Source organism: Phaenicophaeus curvirostris, chromosome 14, assembly GCF_032191515.1.
Source record: "Phaenicophaeus curvirostris isolate KB17595 chromosome 14, BPBGC_Pcur_1.0, whole genome shotgun sequence".
Taxonomy (NCBI): domain Eukaryota; kingdom Metazoa; phylum Chordata; class Aves; order Cuculiformes; family Cuculidae; genus Phaenicophaeus; species Phaenicophaeus curvirostris.
The window spans coordinates 18,754,778-18,776,260 of NC_091405.1; the positions used below are offsets into that span (position 1 = coordinate 18,754,778).

General features: G+C 42.0%; 1 protein-coding gene across 3 annotated transcripts in view; it reads left to right on the forward strand.

The window, feature by feature from the left end:
- GARRE1 (granule associated Rac and RHOG effector 1) overlaps positions 1-21,483 on the forward strand; it is a 55,662-nt gene that overhangs the window by 13,347 nt on the left and 20,832 nt on the right. For all 3 annotated transcript variants that reach the window (XM_069868550.1, XM_069868553.1, XM_069868551.1), the window contains one exon: positions 14,785-16,109. In XM_069868550.1, coding sequence (XP_069724651.1) covers positions 15,615-16,109 — 495 coding nt within the window. In that variant the 5' untranslated portion in view covers positions 14,785-15,614. The remainder of the gene's footprint in view (positions 1-14,784; positions 16,110-21,483) is intronic.

The window sequence follows — 21,483 nt, forward strand, 5'->3', positions numbered from 1 at the left end:
GCTACTTCTGATGGTGCTGCTCCTGCGATAGTGCTATGTACTTCATAGTATTAATTGATCTCATAAGTACACTGATTACTATTGATTTAATTTCTATATTAATTGTTTTACAGACCTTTTCAAAATCCAGCTCTGCTACCTTGAAAAGTTCTCACTATTGCTTTTTCTCTGGTCTGATTTATGTTAATTATCTTTTTTATCCCTAATTGCTAGAGGCCGTCTTCCCGCTTGCACTGTTGGGTTCTGTGGATCTACCGCGAATTCAGATGGTGCCCTGCTGAGAACAGGGTGGAAGCTGAAGGAGTGGGAGAGATAAAGTAGAGCAAACTGAGAGTATTTACTAGAACTGCCTCTGCAGACAATGAAAAACAAATCGTGTTGGTTGTAAAACATGTTGATAAGCTATATACAGATTTAACAAAACGCACCATAACACTTCATGTCTTAGTTCAAGGATTATTCCTCCTCTTCTAATTTTGCTGGTGGGGTCATGTTGTCCTGTAACTGAATATAATTTTGTGAAGTACCAGGGGCAGTTTCTTTGCTGTTAGTGTCCTAGGCTGATTAATTTTCTGATTAATCAACCAACTCATATCAATGTGATTGTCCTTGTTTTGAAAGGCTATCTAGCTACTGGCTTGGTGTAACCATGATAAATATTTTGATACATGGATACAGTGCAGGTAGTCAGCGATGCACAGTGACCAGAGCAGTTCAGCACGCAGCCGGCTGAACGGTGACAGACGTTCCCTCCGTGCTCTGTAGGGACGTGTTTTCTGAACTGAAATAGCTTATTTTTGGGGTAGGCAGAGGAGTGTAAGCATGTGGCCGATGCCATCGCAGCGGGGTACTTGCAGCTCTGAGAGGGCATGACTGTGTCTGGCTGCAGCCTCCCGGCTTGGGCCGCATCCTGGAAACTTCTTGTGTTTTAGCACTTTGGAGACAGAAAAATATTTTTTCATTCTTCAGGGAGCTGTTCTGTATCAAAGCGCTTTTGTGGGAGAATTTTTGTGCAGAGGAACATTTTGCCCTAGCAACTGCAAGAATTGGGTATAACTGATAAAGATCTGGAAGAGTTATGGGAAATGCTTATTAACTAGAAGTATCAATTTTGACCACTGCTGCTGTGGCCTAGGTGGGATCCGATCCAATAGGCCTTTTTTATTTCAATTCGTTTTGTGTAAGAAGGGTTACAGAATCAATGATGAAGAAACTATATGTTCTTGTTGTTGCAAAAAAACGAGCAAGATTAAGCAAAGCCCCTCTAAATTGACATTGTCAGATGAGAAGGCTTCTTTTGTAATAAAACCCTGTAATCTGTGAGACTTGGGCTTAATTTCCACACTCTAAGTATCAATAGTTGCTGGAAGTTAATGCTTTGCTTTGCAAACTGCCCTGAAGTGCAGACCTGTTGTGTTTTAAGGTCTTTATCTCAACCTTCTAACAAATACAGCCCTTTGGTTGCAGTTGAGTACTGACAGTAATACCAGAAACTTCTTGTTCAGAGAAGACTTTTAAACCTGTATTGTATAAATACTATGTGTTTCTGAAGCTCTTAAAAGTCATATAAAATTGTCCTCAACAAGAAACATATGGTCATAAATTCTGATATAGTTTATGCACTGTCCTGGCCATAGGAAGCAGAGTCTGCAATGTGGAGGATATTTAATTTAAAAAATTGGGATAAGGGTCGTGAATTGTATGCTAGAAATAGAAAATAAGATTAGAGGTTATGTTTCAGGCATGGAGCTGTCTCTGGGGGGGGAACAGAACAAGGTTACTTCAAGGTTTGCAGTCTGGTTGGGGGATGGGGAGAAGGGAGGAAATCCAACAGCAGCTAAAAGTGGTGCAGGGGGTGGGGGGGAGGCTGTGGTGATATATAAAATAGAAATTGCCAGGCATCAACTAGGTACTTAGTGTTGTGGCCTTCTTACCACCACTTGCTGGTGCCAGAGGAGCCGTGGCCAGGCCTTGGTTCCAGTGTCTGGGGGGAGTCCTGGCTTCAGGAAACAGTCTTGGTGGCAGAAAGGTCACTTTTTCTAAATCTCATACTTAAGAAATAGCTTTGAAAGGGGTCTAGCCAGCTCTGTAATAGATGCATCAGCGAGTACTGAAACATTGCTTAAAGGTATTTGGCATCTTTGCAGTGACTTAAGGCTGGCAGAGCCTTACTGTGTTGCAATTTCTGCAGCAGAAAGCCCTTTGTCAACAGAAGCCACTGGGAAGGAGTGTCAGGATGGCTTAAATCACCCAAACATCACTTAACGTAAGCCTAGTCTTTCATGATGATGGTAATTTTTAGGTATAATTGCCACATCAGAAGATAGCACTTAGAATTTTAAGTATTTCCAGTCTTCATTTGTGAACAACGTTCAGCTTTGTTAATGAATATTGACATAGAGCAGTGCATGTCCTTAGTTAGGTATGAAGTTAGGATCTTCCATGGATGCACATGTAAGATGCCTTGGACTGCTGGAACGGGGCGCTCTGGGGCGGAACACACCTGTGAGTGCTCAGAGAGATCTAACAAATTATGAAAGTTTCAACTTGAGTCTTCAGGTTTCCTCGTGGATGTTTGATTTCTCCTAGATGGATCAGTCGCACTATGTTAATATGGCTTATGGATTAAAACATTACATCTGTTTTTCTTTCAAGCTGTATTAGACCAGGATAAATGTCCCATTGTATCCTCTGCCGGGCAAAGCATTTCTTGCACAACTCAGTGCAGAAACTTTGGCACAGAACCTGGTGACAAATCGTGCTTGTGATTGAGGGCTTAGTTGTTTATTTAAAACTACTGGTACTTCTACTTCTAGGACATGCTCAGGTGGTCTGACTGTGCTTTATATGTTGTAAATTAGGATTGATAATTATTTAACAATTGATAATTTCATTGGGAAATATTCAGAGAGTTCTTTGGGGAATATTTCTTAATCTAAGAACAATGCATTTCTTTAAAGGAAAAATCACGGTACATCAGTCAAATCACATCAGTATTTATCTGAACATCAGTCTGACTGTCATATGCCTTTCCATGCCATATACTTAACGTAGCAGCTTAAAGCCGGAAGCTAGAAAAGCCTTGGGTGCTGCTGAGACGTGCCGGCAGAATTCCATGTATGCATTTGTTAGCAAATAGCTCTTGTGTGAAGTTATTTATATTCCTTGGTAGCATCCACACTAGATAAAAAAAATTAGATTTGTTTTCCAAATGTGTAAATTCATTTGTATTGAAAGAAATTGAACTTGGTTACTAAGAGAGTTAACTCTGTTTTTAAAGAGGCAGGGAACAATAGTCTGTTAAGATATTATAGTCTTTTCCTTTTCTTAATAAAAGGAAAATAACTAACCAAGCTGGTCTTCCTAGAGAGAACATAAAATGCACTAGCTGAGTAATGAATTGCTTTTAAACCCAGCCATTTCTTAGAGCCATGTCAGTGTAAGGAGCAGATGGAGGAGACCTAGGGTTGCTCTAGCGTTCCTCAGCCTTCAGTCCATCGCTTTTTGATTTTCAGCTGACCTGTAGCCTGGTTTGGCATTTACATTGTGTGGATACAGGCAACAAATTATTCTGCAGACTGAAATAGAAAGCAGGATTACTGAAGCAGCTAATGGGAGGTGCGGGTACTGGAGTCGGAGACGTGAGCAGTTGCTGCTGTGAAGGTGGGTGGTGCTGCTGGAACTCAGGGGCTTGCTGAAGAAGGGCAAGAGGAGAATCCTTTTGTCCCTGGCGCTTGGCTTGTGTTTGAACCTATTTGCTAATGGCATTTGCAAAAGATTGAGCAACTTGGGAGGGATTTTTAGTTGTCTGCTGTGTAAAGCAGGCAGAAGAACCAGATAAGCGCTGAGCTTTGGGTGTTCTTGAAGGGGGAGAGGTTATAGTAGGCAAGAGTTGGGTTTATTTTTCCCTTTTGATTTGTATTAGAGACTTATAAACTGGAAGAGTGCTACGTTTGATCTTATAACTAATCATGTTTTGACCCTAACTGTGCAAGATGAGTTAGTGCTATTTTAAAAATCTCATCTATATTTAATTAAGACTTATAAATTCTGGTCTTAATGAGGAGGGGAACGCTGTCCCCAAGACACACAAGCAGCTTTTTTGATTAGAAAAAATGAGGAAAGTTTATGAAGTATGCATGCTACCATTTCTAGTGTTTTAATCTTTATGATCTCAAATTTCTTGTCACCACTGTTCTTTCATCAGCTACTGAAATTACTTCTGAATAATCTAATATATTAAAGGCCATAGATTTGTTAAAAATAAAGCATTTTTGACAGTTCCAAAAGTCTCCTGTGACAAAGATCTAGTTCAGGAATTAAGAATTCTAAAATTAAGATTAAAACTGTTCGGCTACTACTATTCATGAACTCCCTATTTACAGCAGTATTGTCTGCTGCTTTTGGAGTTTTGTGTACACTCTGGTGTTTGGTTTTGTTACAGGAGGCAGCCTGTTATTCACACTGGATTGCTCCAGTTTATTCATATCCTGTGACAGTGAATCAGATCTTGCTGTCTATATACAGACTGAATTGCCAGCCAACTTTGGGCCCAAATATGGTAAACATAATTATGTTCATTTGCTGCAGAAATACATTTGCCTTAGTTTAACATTTTCATGATTACAGTTTTCTGATAATTCCATAATTCTCGGCATGAGAGGGATATGAAAGGCCTAATCATCGTGTCCCTCTCTTCAGTATAGACTATAGTTTGTTTTCCTGGGCAAAACTCCAGCTGCTCAGTGATGAATCTACTGCTACTCAAACACAGTAAAGCCCATAAAGCGTTTGGAAAGTCTGCTTTGGGAACGCAGGCACTGCGGTGCGGAGGCATGAATCTTTATTAGCTGGATGACAAAAACGCTCGTGGCTGCGACTGTCATGAGGCAGAAGTGTATGTGCTGATGTCGGGTTTTCTGATACGTACTCCTGTTTCCTATTATATTTTTGGAAATGAAATTTGGATCACTTCAGAATGCTTCATACTTTTCAAGTAGGAGACTTTGAGTTTGGGGAGAAGGTGAACATTAAGGGAAAGCTTCTACCATCCACTGAAGAGAATAAATGATTAGTAGATATTGGATTAGGTTTTAATTTTGGTCACAAAGAAATAATATGGTAATATACTTATTAAATATGATAAAGTGAATATTTTACATGTGGAAATGCATGCTAATAGTAGCCACTTCATTTATATGAGTGGATTAGGAGTGGTGTATTTAATGTGACTGAGAAAACACATTTGCAGGGCTTTTTCTTTCTCCTTTTGATGTAGTCTAGTATCAAGAGAACATCATGAATGTGTTCTGTGGCAAGTGTTGAGAATTCAGAAGAAGCACAGTAATTTGGGAAAGGAAAGATTGTTGGTGTCAAGTTACTCCAAATGTTTTGAAAGCTTTCATCATCCTTGCTGCAACCAGGCAAAAAAAAAAAAGATGAAAAATCACATAAAGGCTTTGCAGGATTTTCCGTACATCATCTGTCTTGTTGCTAGTACTCAAAACTTCCTTCTTCATAGGAAAGCTTTAAATGTGTAGATGATCTGTAGTTTTCACTGTCTTGAATTACTACTTTTGTCTGGCACTACTGAAACAATTAAAATGTGTACTGAAGCTTGGGTTCTTTTTTTTTTTTTCAAGTTGCATTGCATCACAAACTGTTGTAACACTCCAGAAATTTGGTTGGAGGATATTTATTTCAGTGAAAAAGATGCAAATGTGGATATGCTTAATATTAAGTGAATATTAATATTTATGAAATGTAGCATCTCTGTTTGCATGAGCAGCGAAATGGCTGTGAGCCTTCTAGAAGTGAACAGCCGATTTATCGATGAGGAAGCGCTGCTGCTTCCAGAGCAGTTGTGAACAGTATGTCACTGTGATATACTGCGCTCGGTGATCGGCGAGTCGGGGAGAATAAGAAGGAAAAAGTAGCTGCGCTGATTCAACCTTCACAATTGATCCAAGTCAGCCTTCTTTATTCCATGGTGGTTATAGATGGATACCCAGGGAAAGGCAAGAGCAGGGTGAATTTGTGGGCTGCGCTCATTTAAAACTGTCTTCAGTGATTTGCTGAGGATATAGGATTTCCTGAGCCTGTGGTTAGTCTGTTTAGTAAGCCAAATGAGCCCCTCTGGAAGAGAGAGTGATAAGGAGACCGGAACTGCACGCTAAATTTGAAGTGTGGGTAAACCATAGGTTTATGCAGTGGCATAATTATGTTTCTGGCTTTCCCAACGCTACCGCTCCATTCCGAGTTCCTTTGCTAATACTTTTTAACATGAGATTTGCTCTTCTGACTTGATCACTTAGCATCAGGCTGATATCTTAGCAAAAACTGTCAGTGTTAACACAGAGATTGTCTTCCAAAGTGGTAATGATCAGGCCAGAGCCCATCGTTTTGTGTATCAGTCTAGGATCTTTTTCCATGTATGAGCTGACAAATTTATCTATAATGAATTTAGTCTGTTATTTTAGTCCCACACTCCTGCAAAGATATGCTGTTCTTTGGGTGTATGTGTATATCTATCTATCTATCTATATCTGTGTTAATGCGTGTAGTATGTCATGCCTGAATGCTGTAGTATTCAACTCGGGCTCTGACTCCCACTTGTCTTTCCAAGTCTTGTTTAAGGTATAGTTTATATAGGGCAATGAAAATTTCCTCAGAAGACCTTAACTTTTGAAAGAATATGTATAAAAGGCAGCATTTGTAGAACGTCTTTCAATTATTTCTCTAAATACTTTGCCGAAGGGTGGGAATTATTCCTGTTTTTCTAGATGCAGAAACTTTTTATGCGGTATTTGTGTCCATGGAGAAATCGTTTTAAGCTGGTAGGAATAAAGCTCTACATAGAGCCATCTGCTCGATTTCTTTATCTGCACTGACTCAGCAATAACAAAGCTCTTTGAGGAGTTTTCCTAAACCTCTTCAACAAATTTTAGTAGAAATTTTTAGCACACATTATTTTAAAATAAGTATTAAAAAACTGCTCCCAGTGAATGGTACTGGAAAATACATGCGGCGTTTGCTCATGCCAGAAAGTTGCAATTTGTGATTTAACAAGGAGCTTTAACTCTCACTTGTGTGAGAGATGCTGCTGGCTTCACTGGAACTAATTCTACGTTTACATCTGTTGCTGAAGTGAGCCCAAAGGTCTAAGGTGTCCCCTATGAGATTGTAGGATCGTAAGGGTTTCTTTGGTGGGTTCTTCTCGTTGTTTGTTGTATTGTGTTCCTGTAGTCTTCTGCAGAAACATAGGAGATTGTGCTTTTTGTAGCTATCATTACAGAACCGAGAAACAATTAAGTGTTGTTTCCTTAATGCTTGTTTGCTCTGTTAAGTTTTAGCAAGGCAACACCATCCTGAACTCTTTGTGCTTACTGTATTTAGGAGTGAATCTAATCAGGAATGGCAGTGTGGAGAAGAATAGTCTGAGATCAGTGCAGTCTGCTGTTGCTTAGATTTTACATGCTGATGGGCTGGGTGGTTTTTTAAGGAGAGACTGCAGAGGATTATCTCAAATGACTAACTTGCACGGGTCTGACCAAGTAATATTCCTGTTCCACACATGCTCTAATTGAATAGTTCTCTAGTTCAGCCTTTTCTTCCTGCCTTTCTCTCAGTGGGAAGTGAAGTCTGTGCCTGAAAAAGACCATTTGTAGCAATAGATGTTAGCTCATTCTGAAGACTTTCTAGAGATAGTCAGTTTTTCATCCCTTCCTCAAAAGTGCGGCTTTCAGTTCTTCACTCCATCTTGAAGGGTGTTTTCATTGAGGGCGGCTGCGGGCGGGTGGCTTTGGGTGTGAGCGGGTGTCCCCCTCAAGCAGCCCTGCAGGCAGTGGCCAGAATCAGGCTTCTGTGGTGACCAGTTCTGGGAGGTGGAGCTGTGCCTTCTCTGCACAAAGTCTGGGTTGTTCCTCCTTGCTCTCGCTGTGGTCCTGTGAGCCTGTTCTTCATCCTAGCACGTTAGAGCTCTGAGAGAGTGTGCTTCTAGCTGGTGTTAAGTGCGTCCTTTTGGGAGATGAGAGATGGAGTCCCGAGGCTCCTCTGGCTGACAGTTGCATTGTGTGGGAATTTTTCATGCTGTGTGCAAACACTTTGCTAGGCTCCTGTATTAAAAGGATGGATGTGATTTTCTTTTCCTTTTCTTCTGCACCCACAGCTCCCTTTCAAAAGGGAACTAGTCCTGCTTTCAAAATAGATAACGTAAGCACCTATTGCCAAGGGAGGATTGAAACAGTGATCCTGATCTGACACAGGCATCTATTTTTGACATTCAGGGAGGCACCCAAGTCTGAAAGAACGTCTGGTTTAACACATTCCTTTCAGTAGCTTCTCCTTTTGCTGTCATGTCTTATTGCTGAGACTTGAGTTAGTGCGTTGGTACGTTCCGTGTTTTACTTCAGACACAATGTATGAAGCCTCCTGACGCACCGCAGGCTCAGCCGTGGAAAAATCCAGCTCCGTATACTTTCAACTCTGAATGTGATTCAGGGATACCCACCTCCCAAGTGTGTTTTGCCGGGAGTGTAGTTACACAGTTCCGGGCTATGGGCTTTTCTGGGAGGTTAGGGGTTGGAAGTGAGGTGGTGGTGTGCTGAGCGGCCGAGGCCCTCAGTTCTTACCTAGCTCCAGAAATTTGGCTTTCTTCAGCCTTTTCCAGTTCTCTGTTGCCGGGCAGTTTTCACAACAGTCTCTGATTTGTTTTTTTCAGCAGGGCACGGGGGTACTTTTGCCCTTGCTTGTGTAGGGCGTCTAGTATACATGTGCCTCTAGAGGATTTTTCTGCATAAATGCAAAAGATACCAACTGGCATAAAGAAGTTAATAGCTTTGTTTTAAGGAGAGTAATTTTGAAGGAAAAAAACTCTAAACCAATTTATGATGTCTTTGTCCAGAGACTGTCTGTAAGTATTAGGTAAACATCTAATCAGTGAAATTGGTCTTTGAGTTAATAAAGTCAAATTGCTGGTGTCCACGTAGATTTAACTGATCTCCATGCTTCTGTTTATAGTTGCTTTGCTGGTAAATTGGATCCACTTCTGTACTGATAAGTTCATGTTTAGACATGTGCACTTTTAAATAGGAGGCTCAAGTCGATTATTCCAGTTAACTATACAAACTACCTGGTCTGTGTGGGGTGTGTCCTGGAAGCTGTAGTTCCCAGGCGGTGGGAAGACTCTGCATCGGTTTCCACACCCACCCCAGCCCACCCTGGACTACCCAGGACAGTGGGTGGTGAGTCAGTATTAGGAAGAGGAGACACTGGAAGGAGTGTGTTTCTAACAGGAGCTTCATGGGTTCACTGAGGATTGGCTTGCCTACTTGTTTTGTTTTGGTTTTTTCCTCCAACTGTTCTGGGCAGGCAGCCAAAAAGGAATCCCAATAAGCAATTCATGAGCTAACAAGAACTAAAATGGTACTGGTATAATAAGCTATTTCTGTCTCTCTTCCCCGTTCTCTCCCCATCCTCATCGAGTAGGAGATTTTACAACTTGAATGACCAAAAAGACCACCCACAAAACAATACAGGAGGTGCCCAGGTCTTCTAGTGGCTGTAGCCCCCCCCCATTAGAAAGGCTGTCGGCCTTGAAAAGTGAGGTTGCTTTTCTGTTCTGGCTTTGTAGCCTCACTACGGGCACCTGAGCAGAAGCAGTCGGTGTTTGGTGCCGTGGGTTGCCTGTCAGTGGGCTGAGCTGCCGGGCCGTGTGTCCTTTCCCTGCTGGTGCTCACGGGCTGCTGGGATTTTTGTCGTGTGCCTGGGTCCTGACAGCTGCGTGGAGAGAGTCCGGAGGAGCCGTGAGCCTCATTTGCCCTGATGGTGAAGATAATGATGCTTGTCAACCCCTGTAAAAGCATTTGCATGCTTTAAGGATTTATGATGTGTTGGTATGAAATTGCAGGTGCAAAATAACTTGGTGTCAGAGATTAATGTGTATTTTCTGCCAGTCAGCAGTACATGGAGGTGGCTGTTCTTGTCGACTGAAAAGTTTTAGTTTTCCAAACAGTTTCAGCTCCTGTACTGTTCTGAGAAGTTTTATGTCCAAGACAGTGTTTAAAAATGAAAACAAGTTTAAAAACAGCCCCGACAATTTAGTCTATGATTTTTATGGATAGATTGTATATATGATAAAGTTGTAAAACCCCTTCATATTCTCAGGTTGTCATTCTTAAGGCAATTTTAGTATTAATAGTTGTGGTGTATTAATTGGGAGTGTTGGAGATGAAGACGAAATCGGTGTTTAGTTTCTCGGGTCATGGGATTTGTTGCTGAAATTGTGGTATTCTTAGTATTTCTCTCTGGTGTGTGTATTTTTGAATAGGTATGTTTTGTAAATGCTAGACGCGCTGTAGCTGTGGATGTGATCAGTCTTCGGTTTGGGAGAGTGTGAACTGAATGAACTCCCATTTAAACATCTGTAGAACGCTACATTGATGTCTGTCTTAAAATTCCCCTCCGAAAGTGGTTGGGACCACTTGATTGATTCCTTAACCTCTTCATTTACAAGGATCCTGGAAAATTTACTTGCTGGAAAGTGTTTCCACCATCTCTCTTAACTAACTTGTATTCAATTAGGAGCCTGACTAAAAGAAGAAGCCAGCAACAGCCTCTTAGAGGGCACGCGGTGTGCTTGTTCCCCAGGTGAAGGTTTGGTGAGGTTCAGTTGTGCCTTGAGTGCTCCGCGACAGTCCACGTTGCAAGGCTCCTGCCTGCGACTGACATTCCATTGGTCCTGTTGAACTCCCGAGGCTGAGCTTTTGTGCAGTCTGCTGGTTTAAAACCTTTTTATAGTTGTGCCTCTAGGTGCTGCCTTCTCCAGGGTTCCCTGCTGTTGTCTCTTCTGTCCATGCTGTGTCCTCTCCCGTGTGCTCAAGGTGATCGGGGCAGGAGAGCTGGCGTGTGGCACTGCTTGCTCGGCTTTGGGTCTGAGCATTCCTGGCCGGATGGCTTCCCCGCTGCTTTGGGCCACTCTTTCTTTGGCCAGGACGTTTGTAGCTGCGTTGCTGAATACACTAAATTACGTTGCTTGGGCCTCGACTGGTAACTGAGTTGTGGGGCAGTGGGAGGCTGGCCGGCAGGAGGTGGTGTGGGGGCTTCCCCTGCCGCCTGCTCAGCGTGCTGCTCGGGTGCCAAACGCTGCTTGGAGATTTCTTTAAGGTGTCCCCCTTGGACTTGGAGTAGACTGGCCGAGCGATGGATCTGGTGTACTCGTTGGTGACAGCAGAATTTGGAGGTGGAATTTTGCCTCTCATGGTGGAGTAGCCTTTGGATTTGCACAAGGCTTGTGTGAGTAAATGTGAGAGGGAATCAGGCTGTTCTCTCCGGGGGCCCTTGCCTCTGGCAGCTTCCTGACCTTTTGGTCTTGCAGCAGGCTGTGTTTGTTCAGGGTTTTCCCTGGTAAGTGATCTCACTCTTCTGGGTTGTTCTTTCTGGAGTTACTTTTTGGGGGACATGAATTGAATCCAATTTCTTTCATGTTTGGTCGTTTTACATGAACGGTGCTTGTGGTGTTCAGCTTATCCTGACATATGGATTCTGTATCTCATAAAATTAAAACCAAAGTACTAGGTCTGGCAGTGTTACTCGCAAGAAGTTGAGCTCAGGTATTTTGGATCAGCTCACTCATGTATGTTACCCTGTACATCCACTGAGCAGAATTTGTGAAAAAATGCCTTTGCCAGCAGTTTTAAAAATAGAGATTGGAACCCTTTTTAAAGCATAAAACATTTTTTGATCAAAAATTTGACCGGTCTGTCTTGCAAAACATTCAGGTAGCTAGTAAAGAAGCTGGCTGAGAGGGAGCTGACATTGTGGGCAGTTAGGTAACTGAACTAACTAGTGGTAGTTAGGGTTTTTCCTAATATGCCAAGAGTTAGATTAGTATAAAGTTGATAGGGTTACAGTGCAGAGCCCCTGGTTCCGGTTGGTGGAACCATAGCACTGGGGAAGGTAGGGGAGAGCGTGGGAACATTCCCCGCTTCACTTGTTCAGGAGAAGATGCAAAAGGAAGAATGTTTATTTTGTGCGTAGCATGTTGAGGATCTCATTACAGACAGTGTAAGAAGGGCAGTGTTACCCACATGCCTGCTGTCAAACTGCAGCTCTCCTCTCTGAAAAATCTCTCTTTAGATGCTGATGATATAAGCTGTCCTCTTTAAGCTTTTGTGTTGGTTTTATTACAAGGGAATATTGAAGATGGAGAATTTAATAAGTTAAGTACCTGCAGGTTGGGCTAAGAAATTGTCTGTAAAATGAAAAACAATGCAGCCTTGTGTTTGTAGCTGTGGAGAACATGAAAACACCATTTTTTCCTGTTAAATGCCTTTTTGTTCTTCTAGGTTGTAACTGTTTTATGTGTTCCCTTCATATCAGAGCACTTTAAATTATCAGTTCAGTGTCTTAGTTTGATCCTGGAGGACTCGGTGTATGATCGGAACCACCCAATTGCAGTGCCTCTCCAATGTGCTTCTCTAATTCAGAGCTCCATAGCTTGAAAACTGCTGCTTAGCTTTTGCTAGTTTTGGTGCAAATTAACATTTCAGTGTTTCACGATCATTTCTTAAGTTTCTCTGTGATATGAAATTCATGTCTACTTAGGGAAAATAATCACCAATTTACTTACACAATGCGTATAAATTAACAATTTCTTTTGTTCCATCTACATTTATATGCAGTCAAGAAAACCAATTTAATCGTGCTTTCCACGGTAAGGCAGCACAGCGTGTACAGCAAGGAGAAAGGTAGATATTTTCAGTTATGTGTATGATATGAAGATCTCCCAGCAAATTCCATTTTTAATGGGTTTATTGCGTTTTGACACCGTCAATGTGAATATCGAGAGAAGTATGAAGTAATTACGAAAGAAAGTAATCAGCTTGAAGTATTTTAATAAGGGGTGCTGTAATGTGTATGGGAATTTCTGCTCTGTTTAATCTCTTTATCGTGTTTTTACAAATGGCGATACAGAAGAATATTTACTCTGGATTTCGGAAGCAGAACTGTCTGCAGCCTCGACTTCCTGAAGAACTTGTGTGTCCGTTGTTTCAGCAAGTGTGAGGCTCTGGCTCTGTTGTGGTTTTGTCCTGCTCTGTCTTGCTGAAGCCTTGCTGGCGCCTTGCTGGCTTCACTATCTGTGGGATTTTGTATCATCCATACGTGTCAAAACACATTATGGGAAGGAATTGATATCTTGTTTCTTCAGACAGGTTGGAAATAAGAAATTTTGACTGAAGATAAAATCTACGTTCCCCAGTCATTTTGACAATATTAATACAGGTTCATATCTCAAATATAAAGCTAAAGGAACATTTTGTTGTTGAATTAAAGGGTTCCTTCCTGTTATGACCAGATTGTTTTTAAGTGCTCAGGGAGAAAACCCTATAATGAATTAGTATTTGATATTAGCCTAGTACTCTGTGATAAAGATAAGAATGTCCTTATTTGATGAAATCATGTTACATGTGTGCATAGGAGAGTGAGTGGCCTGAAGCGTGACTAATAGCTAGGACTGGATAAACTGATTGAACAAATTGTATTGCCCTGCATTATGGTTTTCTTCTGATAATGTCCTGCCATGGTTCATCAGTGTCCTTTGCAGTCTCAAGAAATGTTACAGCACTCTTCTGCCTTGCAGCTGTCAGAAGCTCCCTGTCCAGGACCCTGTGTGGGGTTTCCACCCTGATCCAGCTCCTGGGGTGAGAGGTGCTGAGGCCCATGCAGTTCTGGTGGGCACAAAAGAAAGGGAGGTGACTGAGCTGGAATTAATTAACAAGCTATAAATTAATAGTGTATTCAAAAGTCTCATGTCACACGTGTATAGATATACATGTGTATGTTTATATAAAGTTTGTATATACAGATATGCGAACAAGCTCCTAGCTGTGGCTGTGGTGTGGATACCTGACTCTGACCTGTGAACATGATCAGGAGAGGCCGGGCCCTGTCCAGTTAAGAGTTGTTTGTGGCCAAGGGTAAGGGCTTAACAATCTTCCAGTTCCTCCAGCCTGGCCTAGAGTATCTCCTGCTGCAAACTGGCGCTTCCTCACTTCTCAGGCGCTGTTCACCTTCCCACAAAGGCCTTAAAAAGAAAGCACTCTGGCTGGCTGCACTGGAGTTGGTGAGCAGGGCAGTGCTAGAAGCTGTATTCCCTCCCTCCTTTAATGTCTTTTGAGAGTGTTGTTTAGACCGATCTGTTGGGCAACTCTGCCTTGCATGTGGTAGATGCTGTCTGTCATCCCAAAATGGGATGTGTTTGTATTTTTTAGCTCATCTCAGTTGGGCTTTAGGCAAACGTCTGCTGTCCTATTGGGAAAAAAAATAAGGACCTGTATTTGTTGGTATAGTAAAGTATTAAAATGACAGAGAGTCTCAGATTTCCAAAATAAATTATCATGCATGAGGAAAGGTTTCATTGACAATTCTTAAGTTATTTTAAAAGGATGAGGTTAGAAAATGTGATCAACTCCCCTTGAGCTCTGCATGAACAGCCCCTGCCCTGTTGTTAGCTGTGTAAGGGTTGCAGTGGGGATTCACTATAGTTTGACAGTCTAGGGTGGGAGAACTACTAAGAAAACATCAGCAGTGTTGAGTTTATTAACAGGATGACACCAACTTGTCCTGCCTTTTAAACTGTATGCGACTCTCCCTCCCCTTTGATCTTGTGGATTGTGTTGACAACGCGTGCCCAAAGGAGTACACCGGGACCCTGCGGGAGCTAAAAGCTTAAACCTTCTCATAACATTCCATAACATTTTATACCTTTTTTTTTTCCCTTCACAGGAAATGACCTAGAGGCCTTACAAATACATTTGTTCTGAGTCTACAATTGAGGGCAAATGCAGTCTGGAACCACCACTTCTTAACGTTACAACGGAAACAACTACCTCAACACACACGGAAAGGGGAAGAAGGCTTGCAATAATAAATACTCTAGTTTTTAATAGCTTATACTTGCTAAGTCTTCTGTAAACAGAGTCCAGATTTCCCCCCCTCCAGTATTAAGAAGAGACACTACAAGTAAAGTAATTTGGCAGACTGGATCTGTCGAGACATTTTAAGATATTTGATCTGCTGACATAAGGAGTTGCTTTTTCAAGGAAGGAGCCTCTGCACTGCTTTTATAATCGCTGTTGATCGGTGGTTTGCTCCACTTTTCCTGATACTAATAATGGGAAAATTGTATTAAGGTATTGCTTCTAAACTTATTATTTGCATTGACAGAAATAACTTTTGTAGACTTAACAGCAAGTGACAGTAATATGCTCATGAAGAAATTGTAGGCGAAAACATCTCTGCTCCAGCGTCGCTTTTCTGTGTGCGGAGTGAAATACCAAACCAGAGACAGAGCATTATTAAGATACTTCGGCTTGCTTTTTGAGTACAGTTTGTAACTGCAGCGGGGCTGCACTGAACACTGAAACTACGAAGTCAGCAAATCTGCTGCCTTTCTCACTGCTGATACAGATTATACAGACGCTTGCCTTTTTGAAATGCCTTTTGTGAGACCTATGTACACAGTCCTCCACTGTTACTGTACGTAACTCTGTGTTTGAGGAAGGAATTTGACAAGTGATTGTTAATTGGAGAAATCTTTGGACAAGCACTCACTTATGTATTGCTGTAGTGCACAAGAGAGCAAAATGGACTATAAGCGGCGCTTTTTGCTTGGCGGGTCCAAGCAGAAAGTGCAGCAACACCAGCAGTATCAAATCCCTGAGCTGGGCAGGACCCTGAGCGCACCGCTGGCATCTACGACCCCAGCGTCCCCTTTGGTCTCCTCAGCTGCTGCGGGCAGCTGCAACCTCCCGGTGTCCCACACTACTCCGATTGCAGACATCCAGCAGGGAATCTCCAAATATCTGGATGCACTCAACGTGTTTTGCCGTACGAGCACTTTCCTTACAGACCTTTTCAGCAGTGTATTTAGGAACTCGCACTATTCTAAGGCAGCTATGCAACTGAAAGACGTGCAGGAACATGTCATGGAAGCAGCGAGTCGACTCACAGCAGCAATAAAACCAGAAATAGCAAAAATGCTGATGGAACTGAGCGCAGGAGCTGCGAACTTTAAAGATCAAAAAGAGTTCAGCCTACAAGACATTGAGGTAAGCTACCTTGGGGGATACTGTTTTGCATGAGAATTTGTGTCATTCCTTTTTCGCTGGTCTTTTCTACACCAAAAATTCTCTCTACCTTGCTTTGTATTTGTGGGCAATGCTGGTAAAAAGAGAAACTCTTCATTTCTGATGTTCTCCTCTTGAAAGTATGAGGTCGTTTGCAGGGCCTGACTTCCAGCTGTATTGAATTAGGTCTTTAGTGGGGATTCCTGAATCAGAACTCGTACTCTATTTGAAGATTTCATGAGGGAAGATGACTTAGAATTCAGGTGGACTACCTATGTAGTTCTAAATGGTAATCTACTCTATGATCTAAATGTGTAACCAGCAATGCAGCAACCTGTTGTCTTTGGGGAAATGATGCTTAGTCTTGAAATTCTGATAATGCTGAACAAAGGAAAACCCAACATCCTACCTCTCAAACCAACTAAACGCAAGTTTTAAGCAATTTTCTAGAGATATTAAGCCATCGTATTTTAAATTAATGCTTCCTTGAGTGCTACCCATTCTGAGGGGCCATCTGAACACTTGGAAGAGGCGTGTTGTCCTCAATATTTGTGTAGAACTGCATATTGGTTGACTAACAATCAAAATTTGTTTAAAATAATGTTTTAGTACTCTTCAGAACATTTTTGTTGTTTTAGCTGTTGTGCTGAAAAGGAAAATATGATGTTTGAGTGAGATTTGTGCTGTGAAAATTGATCTTATAATTTCTATACACTGGCAGCAAGTGCCCAACAGTCAGAATTGGCAGGTTTTGAAGTCAAGAGAACATTCCCAGCTCTCATCATGCTGGGCTGAGTATGTCTGGGTATTCCTCCTGTTATAAGTCTCTTAATTCTGTAACAGGTAGTGTCAGGTGATAGTCACATACAGCTCCCTGGTGTTTTAGGTCTTTCCTCATGTTTTGACCAATTTCTTTACTTTACAGCAGTCTTAGCAATGTTATTCCTACAGAATTCCATCCTGAGTGGAAAACGTGGTTTTGGGTTATGTTAGTTTTTATGTGTATTTCAGGGGACTTTGTAAGGCTGAATGTTGTACACACGTGCTTCAAACATTATCTGCTTTCTATAACTGCACAACTTATCAAGCAGTTAAAAGTAAAGCACTATTTTAGTACGTAATTGTAGTAAGAAATATGACTGACAGTTTCACTGTGTGTTTAGTGTAGTGTGAGGTAAGGTTGTCTCTCTAGTGATTGTAAATGTCTTCTGCAGACAGGTATTTGGGAAAGCAAACTAACAGCATCACTACATTTAGCGAAGGTTGTAGGAAAGAATATGTTTCTAAAATTCAACTATTGGTGTGAGTTTGTGATTAAAGACTTTGGGAACACCTGGGCTGAAAGACTTAAATAAAAAGTTAAAACATATGAAGCACTACCAGTTCTCAGAGTTTTTCTGAAGCTCTGTCTTACATAGTGTTTGCAACTGTCTGTTTTCTGGTTTTCTAACCTGGGCAAGCGCTTCTAGGTGCTAATTCACAGCCTGCCCCACACCCTGTGGGTAGAACGCTGCTTCAGCAGGGAGTGGAGGTCACAGGCAAAAGCAAAGCCTGGTTTGCATCAGGTACTGCCTGTCCTGCCAGCTTGAAGCCAAGGCAGAGAATCCTGCTTTAGTCCCGGCTTGACCTGTATGGACCTCACCCTTGTTCTGCAGCTCCATGTGCGCCTGCGCTCCTCTCTCCACCGGGCAGCTCTGTGGTGGGAGCACGTCTCAAGAGAATGCAGGCAGAAGGGCTGGGTTGCTTTATATTCTTTTTAGGCATATCTTGTGGAAATAGGCTTTTCTTAATTAAAACTGTGTCAGTATCCAAGATTTTTGTGAACTTTTGCATAATTAGACAAGTATTTCACTCTGCTTTTGCTTAAGTGCCAGTGAAATGTAAGGGTTTGTTACTGACTCATGCGGTTGTTAGCCAGGGAGCGTGGTTTAGGTGACTGGGCAAGCCAGATGAGTGACTGTACCCAGGAGGCTGTTATCAGCTGCTCGCTCTTGAAAAGGACCTGGGTAAGGCCGGTATAGAGAATAAATTTAAGTTTGTAGGTGACTTGAAAGTACGTGATATAAGCGTGCTGGAAGACCTGCTGAATTAAAAATAAACAGCTGAGTTTTGCAGTTGGAATGGAATTCAGAAGGGACAATGGAGTGATGCAGTATTTATGTACAAGTGTTCAGTTTCAGAAACGGAACCCACTGTGCAGGGGTTCCGAGAGCAGCTCTAGGGCTCAGAGCAGTTGTGTGTTGAGTAGGAGCTGGTGTCGTGCAGTTCTAAATACAAAACCAGTGCTGTTGCGCAAAGACACAGCTGTCATGTATTTAACATGACTATAACCTGCGAGAACCATGAAATAGTGATTGAAGTCTCTTCACTTTGGTCATTACGGCCTTAAACTCACCAGTGCACCCACACGCCGGTGCTGCTGCACTTTGAGAAATAGTGAACAACTGGAGAGACTCCAGAGGGGAGTCGCAAGAGTGATCAGACACCCAGGAAACAAGGCTGCAGAAACAGGACATGGTGAGAAGGCTGACACTCCAGAAGAAAAAGCTGAGAGGGGAAATCGGAATTATTCAGGTATGTAAGAAGCCACCAGCAGACATAGCAGTGTTTTCTTTGTGTCCACACGTAAGTAATGAACTTAAACTTCAGAAGGAAAGATTCATATTAGATGTTGTGGAAGTGCTTTGTAATGTTAGTGAATGATTGCTACAAAGGTAGGGAGCCTCCACCATGATGGACTTACAGAACAGGTTAAACCTGCAGTGAGTAAATCTGACCCAGGTGGAATTGCTCCTTGCTAGGATGACCTTTCAAGACTCTTTCCTGCTCTGCTTTTCTGTGATTTGAGGGCTGAGCTACTTATGCTGAAATTCTAAAGAAAAAAAAAGCGTGGTTTGGGTGGTTTTTTCCCCTGATCTACAGAAAGGTTAACATTTCATAAAACTACCAACAGGATTGAAAAACTTACATTGGAAGGAGAAAACTACAAAGGGCTCGCTTGACTTTGAGTTCACTGACCAGGGAAATGAGGGAAAAAAGTGTGAGAGGCAGTGTAATTTTGTCCTGAGAAAACAGAAGGAGGGAGTACAGTAAAATCTGGAGATGGTTTTGCAGCTTCTCTGGTAGATGGTTGAAAGAGAAAAACAAGCAGGGTGGATCTGGCTTTAGAAATTTAGGAGAAAGCTGTAGCTTTTCCGAGGTGCCCCACACATTTTGATGCAACGTGCTCTAGCCCAGAGAATGTGATATCAAGAAACCTTCAAGTTCTGATAAGCATATGCTGATGGATTTGGACTAAAAAACGTTGCTCAACCTGGACTTAAAGCAGCATCGGGTGAGGTTTTAGTTTATTGGGTTTTAGCAGAGCAGAACTTGCTAGTGCAGAGCTGTCTGCCAAGGTGTGTAAGCTGACTTTTCTTGATCAAAGGGATGATGGTGGATGGAATTTCCCGAGGTCGGTGTCAGAAATGTAAATGCTGAATTTGATTCTTGACCTTTCCTTTTCCTCTGTCAAAAACCTATGAATTCTCAAGTGCTTTGTTCCTGTGTGGGTGAGGAACCGCTTGGAAATCGGGGGGAACAAAACTGTGCTTTATGTCAAATTTTCCAGATCTGCTGTTAAAGGTTTGTTACCTGGCAGAATGCAGTAAAACTGCGCTTCTGTTAATGAAAGTGCTAAAGGAAATCCTATGAGGGGAAAAAATTTAAAACTAGAAACAAGTTTGTGTATTTCCTCAGCTTTGGTGATGCCTTGCAGCAGCCTCAGTGCTGCAAAATACAAAGAAGGAATCTCGATTTAGTTACCTGGAGCTTGTGTAAAAAGTCTTAGAAGTGGTGGTCCTGAAGAACAGGGAAGCACAAGTGGGCACAAGGTAGTTACTTGGATCCTCTGTTTTGTATTAAATGGAGATAATTTTTGGCTTTTATGTGTATTAAGTAACTGAAGATTTTTTTAACAAGAAGCTTGTGGGACAAAAATGTCTGAGTAAATGTAAAATGTGGGCTTTCCTTAGCAAACATTGGAAAGCCCAGCTTAAGTATTTATTTTAATTATGATCTTTCCTGTGACTTGCAGGGATTGGCCTCAGTTTTCTGTTTTCTGAGGTGGCAAACTGTTAGTAGCAAAACCCTACTTGAAATGAGGAGAAAATGCTGTGGCTTGCTGGGATGACATTGTACTGTTTGTCTTGGTCGATCATCTCAGTCTGCTCTCAGATCTGCTAGCATTGTCCTCAGAAATATTTTGTATTCCATTTTCGTTGTTGGTTTTTATTCCTAAAATACTTAGTACTTGGATGTTTTGGGGTTTTTTTGCGAAATTGTAGTTAGTATTTTGGTATCAGTCAACATCAGGTTATCACTACTGGGCTTTCAGGTTGACTCTTAGCAGAACAGTCTGTTGGGTTGTCTGTGTCTCCCAACACTGTTGCTGCTAAGGTGCAGTTTCTCCTGGAATCTGGTTTATCTAGCAGTTAACTCTTTCACTGGGCAGGATTTCTTTCCCTTGGAGGTATTGGTCAAGACATCTCTCTTCCAGACTGCGTGGCATTGCTACGTAGTGAAAATTAATAATATTCTGCCCCCTTCCAGTAATGTGGGAAAGGGGGTTATCTCACCATCTGGTTCACTGGTTTGAGTCACAGCTCATAGTTAACTTCATTATATTCCTGTTTTAATCTGGTCTCTACAGAGGGTACACAGGTTGTGCTTAGGGCTTGTCGTTAGTGAAAACCATTAAGAACCCTTCAAAGGGAAATGAAGGGAGTGGGAACCCACAGAACCACAGAATGAGTTTGTCAGGGTTTTGGTTTTTTGAAAGTTTTACTTAATCATGGAAATGGTCCTATCCCCCTTTGCCCTCACCCCCCAAACAAAAGAAAAAAAAAACGAAAATAAATGCCACTACATAAAATGGTACTTGGAACTGCAGGTCAGTGTTTGTGTTGGGTTTGGAAGGCTGACACTGGTTATTTGCTAACCTCATTAGCAGTAGTGTTCTGTTTTAAGGAAGCTATTGTATATGATTCACTTGCTAGGGAATTTCTGTGGCATCTCTGTTCAATGGTGAAATCCAGATGTTCTATATGTACGCTTTATCCAGCCAGCTATTCCCAAGTGGATTGTGTGAGGATGATATGGGACTGGGTAACCCAGCCCTGCACCTCCACCTGATGCTCCTGTTGGTGTGTAACCAGTTGGATTAAACTCGTCCTGTTTCAGAGACAAGGAAGTCTGAAGGGAGACCTCCTCACAAAGCCTCATTGCTTCCCTCTGCCTAACCAGACAGAGAGATTCCTTGAGGTGAGGTTATTCGGTGGCTGAGGTAGGCGGCCGTCTGCCTTGTGACGGGTTGGGG